Source organism: Bos indicus, chromosome 11 (assembly GCF_029378745.1).
Source record: "Bos indicus isolate NIAB-ARS_2022 breed Sahiwal x Tharparkar chromosome 11, NIAB-ARS_B.indTharparkar_mat_pri_1.0, whole genome shotgun sequence".
In the NCBI taxonomy this organism is placed as follows: Eukaryota; Metazoa; Chordata; class Mammalia; order Artiodactyla; family Bovidae; genus Bos; species Bos indicus.
In genome coordinates, this window is record NC_091770.1 from 25,039,386 (window position 1) to 25,054,062 (window position 14,677).

General features: G+C 53.8%; 1 protein-coding gene across 3 annotated transcripts; it reads right to left on the bottom strand.

Moving 5' to 3' along the window:
- Nucleotides 1–136: 136 nt before the first annotated feature.
- HAAO (3-hydroxyanthranilate 3,4-dioxygenase) lies at nt 137–14,470 on the bottom strand. 3 transcript variants are annotated; one of them, XM_070798567.1, is made up of 10 exons: nt 14,305–14,470; nt 11,859–11,937; nt 6,727–6,810; nt 6,339–6,445; nt 3,631–3,720; nt 3,229–3,272; nt 2,799–2,944; nt 944–1,133; nt 672–754; nt 137–574 (listed from the first exon to the last, which is right to left on the bottom strand). In XM_070798567.1, the coding sequence occupies exons 1-9, from the start codon at nt 14,382–14,384 to the stop codon at nt 702–704; spliced, it is 873 nt and encodes a 290-aa protein (XP_070654668.1). In that variant the 5' UTR covers nt 14,385–14,470; the 3' UTR covers nt 137–574; nt 672–701. The 3 variants fall into 3 exon arrangements, with proteins under 3 accessions (XP_070654668.1, XP_070654666.1, XP_070654667.1); XM_070798565.1 differs by having other exon boundaries at nt 944–1,012; nt 14,305–14,465; XM_070798566.1 differs by lacking the exon at nt 3,631–3,720 and having other exon boundaries at nt 14,305–14,466.
- Between the last annotated feature and the right edge of the window lie 207 nt (nt 14,471–14,677).

Consider the following 14,677-nt stretch of genomic DNA (forward strand, 5'->3'; position numbering starts at 1 on the left):
CGCGCAGCACGAGTACTTCTCTAAACATGCAGGGGGCTCGATCCCAGAACTTCCACACGCCTGTGGTCAGCTGGTGCCCAGATCCCCACACACACAGTCATGGGAGCACTCAGTGTCTGACAGAGACCACAGGCCATGTGTGTGCAGGCCCGCAGGCACTTGGCGGCCAGCAAGCCTTTATTGAGGGCTTCTTGGCGGCAGGCAAGAGCTGCACTGAGCCTGTGGATGGAGGGCGGTGAGGGGCCAGCCCCCAGCAGCAGTCCACCCAGCAGAACCACGCAGGGCAGTGGGCTGAGGGCTGTTAGGGCAGAAGGGGAGCTGCGGCCCCCAGGAACCTGGCAGCCTAGCTGAGAGGACAGGAGGAGAAGGGATGATGATCGTGTCCAGGACCCAGTCCAGAGGACAGTGAGTGAGCAGTAGTGTACATAGAAACAGTGGGGCTGGGAGAGTTATTTGGCCAGGGTGGGTGCTCTGGGCCCACAGTGGGAGGATCAGTCATCCCAGGGACTTCTTGCAGGCGGGATCCTGGGTCACAGACAGGGCCACGGAGCCTTGCCCTCGCTCCCAGCCATACCTGTGGAGATACAGGTGGGCAGGGTCAGATAAGGCTGGGACCCCAGGGAAAGGAGGCCAGGTCCACGGCAGGGGGTCAATCTTCCCTGGGGACTTACAGAGTCCCAGCTGGCACCAGGAGGCTGTCATCAAGGGTCAGGCTCAGGCGCTGTCCTTCCATCGTCACCACTGAGGAGCCCTCCTGGGAAGGAGGAGTAGGAGAAGTAAATGGAGCCTGTTGGGCCACAACGCCCGTCCAAGCATCCCTGAGTCAGCCTTGATAAGGAGGCCCTGGGCACTGGTCCATACTGGGGGCATCCAAGGCCCCAGAGCAGCCGGGTCGCCAGATGTAGGCAGGAGGCGTGCCACCCTCTCCCCAGCCCCCACTTGCCAGCTGCCACAGCCACACGTCCACGTCCCGTCTCAGGCCTTCGCTGCTGCCTTGTCCGTGGACCATCACCTGGTGGGAAGTGACACGGGTCTTTCTGGTGCGTCCTGCCCCACGTAGGAGAGGGCTTTGAGCCTGGCCCCCAGACACCAGCCCTGTGTGGGCCAGGGGTGGGGCCCACAACGCAGCCTCTCTGTATGCAGAGCAGAGGCCTGGTCTTAGAGAGGAAGGCTGCCCAGGCCACAGGTCCTCCCACCCCCATCCCGTCCCAGCCACCTGCTATTGGGGTCATACATGCCTGCCCTTCACACGCACATGCACATCTGCTCCTTCTGACACTCGACACAACTACTGCTGACCCCTACAGAGGCACGCCTGCCCGGGACACAACTAGGCATGTGTGTGAACGTGGCACAGGGCAGAGCCCCAGAGGATGCCCTCCTCCCTTCCTCTATGTGATGCCAGGAGTCTGACCTAAGGAGGTGGAGGGAGCTGGGAGGGGATGAGCAAGAGGGAGAGGGAGGCTGAGCCTCTCGGACCGGTGTCATCTTGGAAGCCCACAACCGCTGTGTGGGCCATGCTCCTATCAGCCCCGAGTGGGCCTCAGTAGATATTTGCTGGAGTGAATTGAAGCAGGGAGGAGGAGGGGGCGAGAGAACGGGGTGGGAGGGGCTTGGTGGGGCATGGTGGCTCGCAGGGCCCTGTGTGAGCTCGGGGCTGGGCTGGCCAGGCCTCCTGGGGCAGGTCTGCATCCAGTGGGCGTCCCTCCACAGGGGTGTCTAATGCACACTCCCAGGGATGTGACAGTGACCAACTGCAAAGCACGAGCAAACGTAAGCCTCCTGGCAGGTCTCCTCGTTCCACACCTGCCCTGCTGATCTGGTCCTCACACAGGCTACAGTGAGCTTTCTGAACCACCACTCTAGTCTGATCAGCCATACTGCTTCCACACTTGGATGAAATTCTCTTGTCTCTAGCATAGTCCTTGCGCCTTGCCCAGCCCAGGAGGGCTGCTAGCACATGGGCACTGCCTGCTACTCTGGCCATCTGGCAATTGTGCCTTCTGCCCCTACTCTCTTGTCCTGGTTCGCCAGACTCAGCTATCTGCAGTGCCAACCTGTTTCAAGCCTCCATGCCTTTACTCAGGCTTCTCCTTCACCTGGAATGCACTCTCCATCTCCCTTTCTTCCTTTTGCAAACTCCTACAATAGGTTTAAAATTCAGCTTATACATCACCTCCTCCAGGAAGCTGTCTTCCCTCACAGCCTGGTTCCTTCTTTATCATCCTATGACTTCCTGTAGCTTTTCTATCACAGAATATATCACATAATCATGGCAGTCGTTAATGAACTTGTCCATTTATCAGACCATACACACTCTGAGGGAATGACTCTATCTTATTTTCCTACTAAAGCCTAAAACATAATAGACACTCAGTAAATGTTGAATGAAAGGAGACCGGCTTTGGGTCTCTGCAACTCTCCACCTAATCCTCGCCCCCAAATATCTCTCTCCCTCCTGGCTCCCAAGGCTATGATTGGCCAAAGGCCCAGAAGTCCTGGCAGGGGCATGACCCCAGACTCCCACAAATCCCTCAATGGATGGGGCAACCCCCTAATCCCTACTCTGTAGGCAAAGAAAGATTGTTGGGGACCATGTAGCCTCCATGGGCTTCCACTCACAGCAAAGCCATCATTCTCGGAGTCAGGGAGGAAACAAGAAGGCCTATGCTTGTGTCCACAACTAGCCTGTGAGTGTATGTGTGTGTATGAGTGTGTGTGTGTCCGTGTGTGATTGATTAGTTCCCATCACCCAGGGCTGCTGGGCTGACTCCCTGGGTGACCCAAGGCTGCATTACCTGGCTCTCATAGGTGTCCCCAAACAAGCTGAGGGGTGTGCCCGCCTGCAGCTCTTTGCGGTGGCCATCCAGCCAGGCCTCCAGGCACATGGGCTCCATGACGGATCGTGTGCTCAGGGGGAATGGTGGTTCCTTGAGCAGCTGGTCTGTACCCACGGCATAGATGTGGTCAGTGTCCTCTGGCTCCACCCACCCAGTCCCAGCAGGCCGGGTTCCCAGGGGTCCCAGCTCCCAGTCACTGGAATGGGCTCTGTCTCCAGCCCAGGCACCAAGTAGCCATGTGGGGGTATATTTCATGCCATCTTCTTGTGCCTTGAGTACAGGGCAGAGTACTCAAAAGGAGACTGTGTGGTACCGGGGCCAGGACCCACCCTTCCCTGGGAAAGGTCGGGGGAGTGAGAGAAAGAAAGATGGTTCCCAGGGGCCTCACCAGGGTTGGGCTTTCCCGTTCTGTACTGCTCAGAGCTGAAGAACCTGCAGGGACAAAGTGGGAGGAGGAGGGGGCTAAAGACATATGTGTGCACGCACACACACATACACGTACACACCCACGCACACACATACACTCCGAGGTGCAGGAGCCCACACACACGCATGGCGCCCTCACATGATCTGCTGTATATCCACACTCCTTTCCCAGCCTCCACTCTGCAGGGGGCTTTCTAGTCTGGGGCCCTACCATCCTGGGAGGGGCAGACTTTGTCCCTAAATCCTGGGCATCATTACTCCAGGCTGGTGGATGCTCCCCCAGATCCATGCTGGGCTGGGTCTGCTTGCCCCCAGCCAGAGCACAGGACCTCAGGAGAGCAAGGGGCAGGGGCTGGGGGCTCACTCCTGGATGATGGGGGCCAACTGCGTGCCGAGGTCCTCGCAGTAGAACCACTTCTCAAACAGGACGTCCGTGGTGTCCCCTACGTAGTACCTGCCAGAACAAAGGACAGGCACCCAGCTCTTCACCTGGGCGTCGCAGGGCAGCATCCCTGAGGCCTGGCTCTACTCGTGGACGACTGGGCCTGGCTGGCTCCGCCGAGCTGACCACCTGCTGCATCCTGTTAGCGCGACCTAGTGGCCAATGTGCCCACCCACACCCGGCTCTCCCTGGAGGCCCTGTGTGGCCCCAGCATGGGAGGGCTGTTATCCATCCCACTCCCATAGCTCTTCCTGGTTCGCCAAACATGACCATTTACCAAGCAGATAGAGCTCTGAGGTTCAGGGGGAAACTGCGCAACTTGGCAGGGATCACACAACCTGTCAGTGGCCGAAACAGGACCGGAGACAGTCCTAGAAGCCTAGAGAGCATCAGTGACAAGTGTTTTTCCAAAAGAAGAAGCTGAGGCTGAGTCCGATTCTGGCCCTGCAGCTGGATTCCCACCGGCCTGCTGGCAGTCTAGGTCAGAGCACACGAAACCTCAAGGATCCAGCATGCCACAGATGCCCCCCAGATGGGAGGGGTCCTTCTCCTTTTGGGGTCATGGATGCCTTTGAGAACTAGAGCAAAGTGCTGTGTCTCTTCTCCGGAGGAAGGACCATATGTCTCTAGCAGGCTCCCTGTGCCTGGAGAACCCCATGGGCAGAGGAGCCTGGCAGGCTACAATCCACAGGGCCACAAAGACCCCACAAAACCCATGGACTCAACTGAGCGACTTGAGTGTGCACACAAGACTCCCTGAAGCCCACCCAGCTTGGCAGGCAACTCCACTGGCCTGAGGAGTATCAGGCAGACTGGGGCTGGGCCGCAGGACCCTGTGTAGGCAGTGTATCTACTGACTGAATGCCTAATCCCCAAACTTAGCTCCCAGGACCAGGCCAGCTCTGCTCTTAAGCTCCTCCGAAAAAGAGAAGTGGTTCTGCTTACAGACAACGGTTTATAGACACAGTGCATCCACCCCACCTGACACCCTAAGATCTATCCTGGGAATGAGCTGGCTACCAGAAAGCCTCATAACTGGACCTCAATGCCCTCCAGGAATTGCCTTCAGAGTGGCATTTTAATGTTGAGCCCCTGGCTTTTATTAAAGGTCAAAAGCAGAAAAAATCTGTTATTGACTTTGCTGTAAAAATGTTCCCAAAGATGCTGTCTTCTCCATTACTAAAGATTCCCTATATAAAGCCCCACTGAAAATTTTATTTTCATATTTAAGGCCAGGCAGCTATTTCTTTCCAAGACTATTCTGCAGTAGGTTTGCATGCGGTCATTAACTGCGGTTTTTGCAAAGCATTTAATAGTATGAGAAGTACTCATTTTTTTTTAAAGAAAAGCAAAACTCAAACCCATACTTGCAATAAAACTACAATGTTGTAAGGAACAGATATGCATGGAAAAAAGAGATAGAAAGTGCTTTGTTAGGTTTCATTGGTGGGAAGACTTTTTTTCTGTGTATTTTCTCTTTATTTTTGTTTTATTGAGATATCATTCACATAATATAAAATTTACCCTTTTCCTGACAAGTGATTTTAATTTTGTTCATTTTGCTTTCTTGTACTTTTCCAGATTTCAAGGGTAAACCTGTAAGACTTTGATAATTATAAAAAAGGGAAAATTTTTTTTTAATGTCCTTTATAACAGAAGATGTGGAGCAAAGCATCCTGATTTCAGTAGCTTGTTGGGAAATTTTAATTTTCTTAGTTAAAAAAAATAGCTTAAAAATCGCTTAGCTTTTGGAATAATGAGCCACAGGTTTAGTCCTCCTTTCAGAGGATATTAAGCAGATAACTGATTGGACCCAGATGTGAACTCAGCTGTAGAAACAGAGTGCCCGTCTCTGCACCCACGTTCATCCCCTTCCAGGTTCTGACTCACATTGCCCTCTTTTCTGTCCTGGCCCAAACTCTCTATTTCTCTACAGCTCCAGTCTGGCCACTTTCTAGCAAGCTCAACTTCCCTGGGCTCGATTTCTTCATCTGTAGAGTACAGATGATAACAGTACCCACCGGATAAGGTGATAGGATCGTTGTGAGGATTAAAGGAATAAACAGAAAGTGGTGCCCGACAGTTAGCAAATGTTATACAAATGTCAGCGCTGGGTGTGGAATGAGCTGGGGTAGAGAAACAAGCAGAAGGCCGCACTAATGGAGACTGACTAAACTCTGGAACTGGAGGCTGGGAGAAGCAGCAGTGTTCCAGGCTGCCCTGGAGTATGATTTTGGCATCCCGCCCCTGGCCCTTCCCCAGCAGACCTCAGTGGGGAAAGCATGGGTTCTGGGACTTCCCTGGGCATCCAATGTTTAAGACTCTGTGCTTCCAATGCAGGGGGTGCAGCTTTGATCCCTGGTCAGGGAACTGAGATCCCACTTGTTCTGGGCCTGGCCATAAGGTTAATGGGCTCCCAGGGGGTCACAGAGAATACACCCTCCCCTGCATCATCAGACCCACCCTGCTACCTACCCAAATCCCTCCCCATCTGCCAGCAAATGCAGGATCTCCATTGCTACCACCCTATCAGTGGTGGTTGAGTGGGTTTCTTGGGTCTGTCTAGGATCCTTTCCCCTGCTGCTTGCCCCTCTAACTCTGCCCCAGACCCCCAGATCTGACCCATTTACCTGAGCCCATCTAGTTCTGTTTTCAGCCGCCTCCGCTCAATCACCAGCCCCACTGTGTTGGCAAACCTCTGCGGCGAGTGGGGGACCCCAGCAGGCAGCAGGAAGATCTGCACGGGTGGGAACAAGGTGCCAGCAAGTTTATGGTCCCCCACGGAGACCTCAGTGCTGCACGCCCCGGGTCTCCCCAGCTGACCACTGTCCGGGCCAGACCCCACCCCAGGAGCCAGAGAGGATGTCAGGCTGGGCTGAGATGGGCATGAGGAAGGGCCTGAGGATGGGGCTGAGGCAGGTCGGGCAGGGAGGAGGGCAGGAAAGGCTGGGAAGACAAGACTCCACCAAAGACAGGAGAGTGGGCACCGTGGGCTCCTGTTCCAGGACCCAGCCTCACCTCTCCTTGACGAATGACCACATCCCGGTGTTTCCCTCGCTCCAGGACTCGGAGAAGCATGTCCCCCTCCAGCTGGTAAAATACCTGTGAGACAGAACAGCGGACAGGCTCTGACCTCCCCACTCCCTCTTCCGGGTCTTTGGCCTGAGTTCTGCCCAGAAAACCTGAGAAACTTGCCGAAAGCCTTAGAGTTTATGAGCAGCTTGGTCACTCCTGCCTGAGGCCCCAGCTTCCCCTGACACAGCCCGTAGATAAACGTGCTGGGGACACATGAGGGTAATACTCTGACGTTAAAGTGATGACCAAGGTACCCAGGACACCACAGGTGGTGTCTGGCTTGGGGGCAGGAGGCTGGCTGAGATGCCCACTGGATAATTTAGGGACCCATTACCCAGGTAAGGAGAACCGCCCCTGCACTGTGTCGCAGGGGCTGGGCTAGCACGTGACTGACAGACCTTGTTTTATTGTGCTGTGCTTTATTGCATTTCCCAGATATTGCCTTTTTCTTTTTTTAACAAATTGAAGGTTTGTGACAACCCTGCACTGAGCAAATCTATTGCTACCATTTTCCCAACAGTATTATTTCTAAATTAAGATATATATATATTGTTTTTTTAGACATAATACAGTTGCACATTTAATAGACTACATGGAGAAGGCAATGGCACCCCATTCAAGTAATAGACTACAGCATAGTATAAATATTTACATGCGATGGGAAACCAAAAAATTCACATGGCTCACTTTATTGAAATATTTGCTCTCTTTCAGTGGTCTGGAACCAAGCCTGCACTATCTCTGAGGTATGCCTGAACATTATCAGAACTCTTTATAACAACCTCCAAAAATATTGTTAGCCCCATTCTGCTAAAAAGAAAAAGAAAGGCCCAGAGAGTGAAGTGACTTGTCCCAGGTTTTACACAGTCAGTCCTGGAGCAGCTGTGTGGACCTGAGTGTGGCTCTGGAGCCAGTGCTGGCTCCTCGGGCCACAGTGAGGCCCTGGAAAGGAGGTGGGCTGCTCCAAACCCCTCTGGAGATCGGCTGGCTATGGAAATGTTGGGCTCAGTGCTGGGAGCTGGGATGAATGGGGGTGGCGGGGGCTTTGAGGATGGAAGCCCTCATTTCCTGCTGTCTCCCTGGGGTGCAGCACGGTGGTGCTGCAGGGCTCCTATTGCACTTGGCCTCTTGCACCCTAAGTCCCTAATTAATGTGTTTACTGAGACCACCCTTGGCACTGGGAAGAGGAGGAGGAAGACATATTTTCTCTCTACCAGTCACACATTGCATGGGTGTTAAAAACCCCAGCCAAATAGTTGAAGGGTTGTTATTAATAATAACAATTACTATTATCATGTAAGGAGTTAGAAATCAAGTGGGCTCAGGAAAACTAGAGAAATGTGGCTTTACAGTCTGACACACAGGCAAGCTGACACAATGCCCCTGAAGGGCAATTTGGCAAAGGGCAGAAAGAGCCTTCACAGCTCGTGCCTCTATAAGGGTTTCTGGGACGCCAGACCTTTCATGCTGAAACTGGGAACTTGACATAGTCATTCCATCTCTAGAAAAGTGGCTTCAGTGAGTCAGAAATGCACCTGCCTCGTGGTGGACATACATGGCTGTTTTATCCCAGTGTGTGGGAGTTTAAGGCATCACCTGGTCCTCAGCTCAGCCAGTCACCATGTGCCTTTGGCCAATTCAGTTAGTCTTTCTATGCCTCCATTAATTTTTCTATAAAATGATAGAATCTATCAGAATGTTGCCCAGGATGCTGTATACAAAGACAGACAATACATAGTTAGCATTCAGTAATCTCTAGCTATTAATATTAGTGATGGAAAGAATAGCAAAACTAATGCTAATAATAACAATAGGGGAGATCGCATTATTTTATGATGGAGACAAAATATGGAACATTATGCAGCCATTAAAAGCTACGTTTTTGCATAACTGTCAGTAAAATGGAAAAATGCTAAAGTTATCCAGTTAAAGCAAGATTCAAAATGACACTCAGCAGGATTCTATTTATTGTTGTTTAGACAAAGTCATGTCTGAGAATTCTAATTACATAGTGTATAATGCATGTATAAACCAGGCTGTGCTCACGGTGCTCCCGTGAGTGGGGGGATTATGAATGAGGTACATATTTACATTTGTCTTTTCTGTATTCTGCACATTTTCTACAGTAAACAATCTTTTATTATTTAATATAATTCATGCAAGTTATTTAAAACAAATAAGAAAAAACCTATCAGTCTCTCTTAGGGAACAATTCTGCAAACTCCCCCAAACTCCCTCAGTTAGGAGAAAACCTCTATGTGTATGTATGTTGGGGGATGTCCTTTCATGGTTGGAGGGAGAGGAGGAAGGGCCTAGAGAATACTAGGGAGAGGGCCGTAGCCCTTGCTGCTGCTGCTGCTGCTAAGTCGCTTCAGTCGTGTCCGACTCTGTGCGACCCCAGAGACGGCAGCCCACCAGGCTCCCCCGTCCCTGGGATTCTCCAGGCAAGAACACTGGAGTGGGTTGCCATTTCCTTCTCCAATGCATGAAAGTGAAAAGTGAAAGTGAAGTCGCTCAGTCGTGTCCAACTCTTAGCAACCCCATGGACTGGAGCCTACCAGCCTCCTCCATCCATGGGATTTTCCAGGCAAGAAGGCCCTGCAAATATCAGGGAAAACAGGAGTGGGGGGGTGGGGTTGGAGTGATGGTTGGGCCAAAGTCAAGCCCTTTCTGGCAGGATACAAGGTATTAGTGGCCATTAAACAAAAACATAGAAAGGAAGTGGAATTTTAGAGGCCTGCACTGTGATGGGTGGGTGGTGGTGGTGTGTGGGCGGTGGTGGGTAGGTGGGGGGTGTTCCCTGGTGGCTCAGCAGTAAAGAATCCACGTGCCAATGCAGGAGACTCGGGTTCGATCCTTGGGTTGGGAAGACCCCCTGGAGAAGGAAATGGCAACCCACTCCAGTATTTTTGCCTAGGAAATTCTACGGACAGAGGAGCCTGGTGGGCTACAATCCATGGGATCACAAAAGAGTTAGACACGACTGAGCAACTGAACAACACCACAACCTATGATGAGGGACAGGCCTCATCAGCAGAGGTGCAGATCCTGAACAGCAAAAAGTCCCAAACAGCCACGGCAATCCAAAAGGAATGATGCTCTATTTGGAAGTAAATGATGTTTGGGGCCTGGGGCTAACTAGAAGATTAACTGTACCGGCTCAAGCCGCTGCTGAATCAAATCTGGCCTGCACAGCCTGGAAAGGCCTTACAGGCAGGCGGGGCCAGAGAGGGGCTGAGGGTGCCGAGAACCCAGGCACCTCCACTCTGTGCCAGGCTCTGTGCACATACCCTATACACACTGCATCCTTCCACCAGGCAGGGCTGATGTCCCCCATCAGCTGCAAGGAAACTCCTGCAGGCTCAGAGAGGCGGTGTGCGTGTATGCTCAGACGTGCCTGACTCTGACCCTGTAGACTAAAGTCCGCCAGGCTCCTCTGTCCATGGGATTTCCCAGGCAAGAATACTGGAGTGGATTGCCATTTCCTACTCCAGGGATCTTCCTGACCCAGGGATCAAACCCAAGTCTCCTTGGGTTTGATCAAACCTGCAGTTCCTACATTGGCAGGTGGATTCTTTATCACTCTACCACCAGAGAAGCCTCCTGGTGATGGGAGGTGAAAGAAAGTCAAAGTGAAAGTCGCTCAGTCATGCCTGACTCTTTGTGACCCCATGGTCTATACAGTCCATGGAATTCTCCAGGCCAGAATACTGGAGTGGGTAGCCTTTCCCTTCTCCAGGGGATCTTCTCAACCCAGGAATCAAACCGGGGTCTCCTGCATTGCAGGTGGGTTCTTTACCAACTGAGCTACCAGGGAAGCCCATCCAAATCACATGGTTGGTAAGAGGCAGACTCCAGGTCCACCTGACTCCCAGCCCAGGCTCCCTTGCACCTGTTCACCCCAAGGGAAGGAATGGGCTAAGTGGAACGTGTGTGGTGGGTGAAGCCTGGGCACCTGAAAGGCAGAGGCCTGAGCTCAGCCAGGAGGAAAATTGAGCTCAGTGGCTTCCCTTCCCTCACTGGGAAGAGGCCTGGCCCCTGGAGTCTCCTTTGTTCCAGCTGGGTGAGGACAGGCAGCGACAGCAAACGCACTGATACTCAGTCCTGTGGCTTCCAGGGTTTAACCTGTGGCTGGCACTCTCCCTCACCTGAGGTGGAACCAAGCCATCAAAATAACCTCTAGCCAAATTCCTCCCAGCCACCTGAGTGTCCCTCCAGAGTGAGACACCTGCTCAGGTCATCCCTCCTCACCAGCTAGCAAGCCAGCAGTCAGGGCTTGGTTTGGACCCCTAAGTGGACATTCGTCCACCAGAGTGGGTGGGGTGGAGTCTGGCGAGCAAGCTGAACCCTGGACCTTGAACCCTAGCAGCAGGTCCTCCGGGAAGATAGGCGCCCCCCCAACCATGACGATCCTTTGCCACCAGAGATTCTGAGAGCTGGGAACCCATCTGTGTCTCTTAAGGGGATCCATCTTTTTACTTTTGATTTACTTTTGCTTACTCAGAAACACAGCACAAAATTCAAGGCACAAAAGGGTATTCAGTACAAATCCCCCTTCCCACCTGCCCACCCCTTCATCAAATAGCTCCCAGCAACTGATGCGCCTTGTGCCCTCTAGATAAGGAGGGGCGCCTCCCAGTCCTAACCCTTCCCGGAGAACTTGGCTCCTGGGACCAGAATGGAGCGCCCAGGTCGCCCTCAGCATCTGAGTCCCATTTTGGAGGCCAGTCTTGTATTATTCAGGTTTGGGGGTGAGGGGACTTGGGCATCCCCTTGGACCATGGATGCCCCCTGTGTCTGGCGGCTGATGCCCAACAGCTGGAGCCTCTCACACCCGCAAAGCCTGGGCTCTTTCCTGTGGCTTCCCCAGCAGGACTCCTTCGAGGATGGAGCTGTCAAGGGTGTCGCTGGTGCCCACAACTTCCAAGCAGCAGTTTCTCACCATGGTTTCAGTTGTGCCCCCCTCACCCACCAGTCGTCTGCCCCCTCCCCCCCATCCACAGGCCCTGGTCCTGGCAGGGGAAGTGACCCTCCCTCAGGGCTGGGTCAGGGGAGGGGGCAGTCCGCAGGCCTACCTCCTCACCCTCCTCGATGTGGTAGTCCTTCCTGGTGTTGGGACCCCCCACGAACATGATTTTGAGCTGCTTCTGGTGCCTGCAATGGATGAGGGGGGTGAGGTCCTGAACTGGCTCGTGGGAGAGGACAAGAGGGTTGCAGGGGCCTGTGGGGGGTCTGGAGGAGGCCCACACTTGGGAGAGAGAGAGGGCTATTTCTGTGTCACTGTCCCTGAGAGTCTCCGTTTTCATCTGCATGTGCATCCAAGGGTCTGTGTGTGTGTGTCTGTGACTGTGTGTGTGCCCATGTCCTTCCTCTGCTCAAAACCCTCAAGCCTCAGGACTTGCCTGATGATCCAGTGGCTAAGACTCCACGCTCCCAATGCAGGGGGTCTGGGTTCAATCCCTGGTGAGGGAACTAGATCCCACATGAAGCAACTAAGATCTATTGCAGCCAGATAAATAAAAGCAACCTTCCAGCAGCTTCCTATGTTTCCTCTGTCTTATATTCATTCATATGTTGAAATCCTAACCCCAGTACCGCAGAATATGACCTAATTGGGAACTAGGGTCATTGCAGGTGTAATTGTTAAGCTATGATGAGATCATACTGGCATGGAGTGGGGAGTGCTCTAACCTAATATGACTGGTGTCTGGAAGACTGGAAGATTTAGACACAGTCACACTTAGGAGGAGAATGCCATGTGAAGATAAAGGCAGAGAGCGGAGAGACGCTGCAGAAGACAAGGAATGCAAAGACTGCAGCCAAACCTCCAGGATCAAGGAGAAGCTCGGAGCAGCGTCTCCCTCACAGCACGAGGGGACACAGCAGCCCCAGTGGGCTTTCCCCTTCGTTCTGCTCTGTGGCTCACCACGTCTGCCTGCCTGCCTACCTGCACCCCTTGTCTGTTTCTATGTATTGGCTGCCTCCTCCCACCAGAATGTCTACTCCACCAGGAAGGGGCTTCCGCCAGTTCCTTCCTGTGTATCTCTGGGGTCCAGAACTGTGCCTGGCATGTGGTTGGTGCTCACATGTGCACATCTGCTGAATGAGTGAAGGGAGGACCTGCACTTTGTGGTTACTAATATCAGGGCAGTGCTGGAGAGCGCGGTACGGGCCTGGAGGCTGCTGCAGCCTGGAAGTGCCCAGGGTGATGAGGGTGGAACCACAGCAGCGGCGTGGGGCTGGAGAGGAGCGGATGAATGTGAGTCACCATGAGGGGGAGGAGGTGGAGGGCTGAGGTGAGACTATGGATAGAGATGAAGTGGAGGAGAGAGTTGGGGGTGTGACAAAAGTACTAGAGGAGACAAGGTTTGGGGGTGGGGGGTGTTGACTGTTACTGCAGTATTGCGCAGTCACACCAGGGTGGACTTTGGAGTCAAACTCTTGCACGGGCTTGCATCGCGCCCCACGCTAGCTTTGTGACATTGGGAAAGTTCCTGGTTAAGATCCCCCACCCTGGACTAGGACTTCCCTTGTGGCTAAGACTCCATGCTCCCAGGGCAGGGGCCTGGGTTCGACCTCTGGTCAGGGAACTAGATATTGCATGCCACAACTAAAGATCCTGCCTGCCACAGATCTCAAGGGCTGTAACTAAGACCCAGCACAACCAAATAAATAAATATTAAGAAAAAAATCCCACTTCATAGGGCTCCTGGGAGAATTACATGAGATGATGTGAAAACGCCTGGTAGTCTCCAACTAGTCAAGGTGTTAGTGATTGGAGGTGGATGGTTTGAAAAGCTACCTTGTTGATGTTCTGTGGACCCAGCAAACACAAGACTGTGACCCTGGAGCTGGGGAGCACAGAAGGCCCCACACCCCAGGTGACTGAAGGGGAAGGAGGTGAAGAGGCCACAGGGAGGGCCTGAGACCTCAGCTGGAGGAAGACTGCTGGACCAGGGTCAGCCCTGTTGGGTGCTGGGGGCAGAGGTGGCTGGGGAGGCCTGGTGGGAGTCTGTGTGCGCCCAGCTGCAGAGGGGGCCAGGAAGAGCACCAGAGAGCCTGCCCCAGGAGCTGACCCTGACTTCACCCTCTGCCTGCAGCTTCCTGGGCCCAGTAGGGGTGTAATGCTGGGTGGTTCCCAGGCCTCGGTTCTACTATAATTCTGGGGTATCAACCTCCCTGCCCCCCAATTTCTGAGAGGCAGCGGGGGTTGGAGCGCTGTTTCTCAGCCCTGGAAGGCAGGGCTACCACTTAGCACCTGCATCTCTCTAATCTCGGTAGGTCACCCAGCTTCCTCAGACGACAAGGCACGTCGTCTCCACGCAGTCACCAGAAAGAGGAACCGAGGAGGGTGGGGAAACCCGGAACAGTCCGTCCTCATCCTCCTGTGATCACCACGAGGATGGAATCCCCCTTCTGTAAGCTTCTGGGCGGAGGAACCGGGAGGTTGAGGGGAGCAGTTGGAGGATGGCGGGGAGGTGAGAACAGAGGGCAGGAGGGTTAGGGCGTGCTGGGACTCACAGGAGCTTGTTGCAGACCGGGGGCAGGAAGGAGCCCCGGTTCTCCTCCACCCACGCCTTCACTCGCACTGGGCGCTCCATGGTCTCCCTGGAGCCGCACTCCAGAGCCGTGTCCTCCGCTCTGTCGAAGGGCCGCGCCTCTGCCCAGCCACCTATTGGCCGCCTGGTTAATAAGCATCCTGAGGGTCAAAGGGCGGGGCAACAAACGGGCCTCTTTGTGGCCCCTCTCGGACTTTGGTCTGGGAACGCCCCCCACCCCCTACCTCGCGCTCGGTGCCGCCCCGCTGGGCCCCTCGCCACATCCCGGGCTCCCTGCCCACCCGCGTGAGAGTGGAGCGCCCGATCCAGGCTTAGGACACGGGATCCAGAACCTT

Coding starts and splice junctions, on each gene's coding strand:
- HAAO (XM_070798567.1), bottom strand. CDS start 14,384: ATGGAGCGCCCAGTGCGAGTGAAGGCGTGGGTGGAGGAGAACCGGGGC. Junction 6,811..11,858: donor ACATCGAGGAGGGTGAGGAG/GTAGGCCTGCGG, acceptor TCTGTCTCACAG/GTATTTTACCAGCTGGAGGG. Junction 1,134..2,798: donor GGGACACCTATGAGAGCCAG/GTAATGCAGCCT, acceptor CTCTGCATACAG/AGAGGCTGCGTTGTGGGCCC.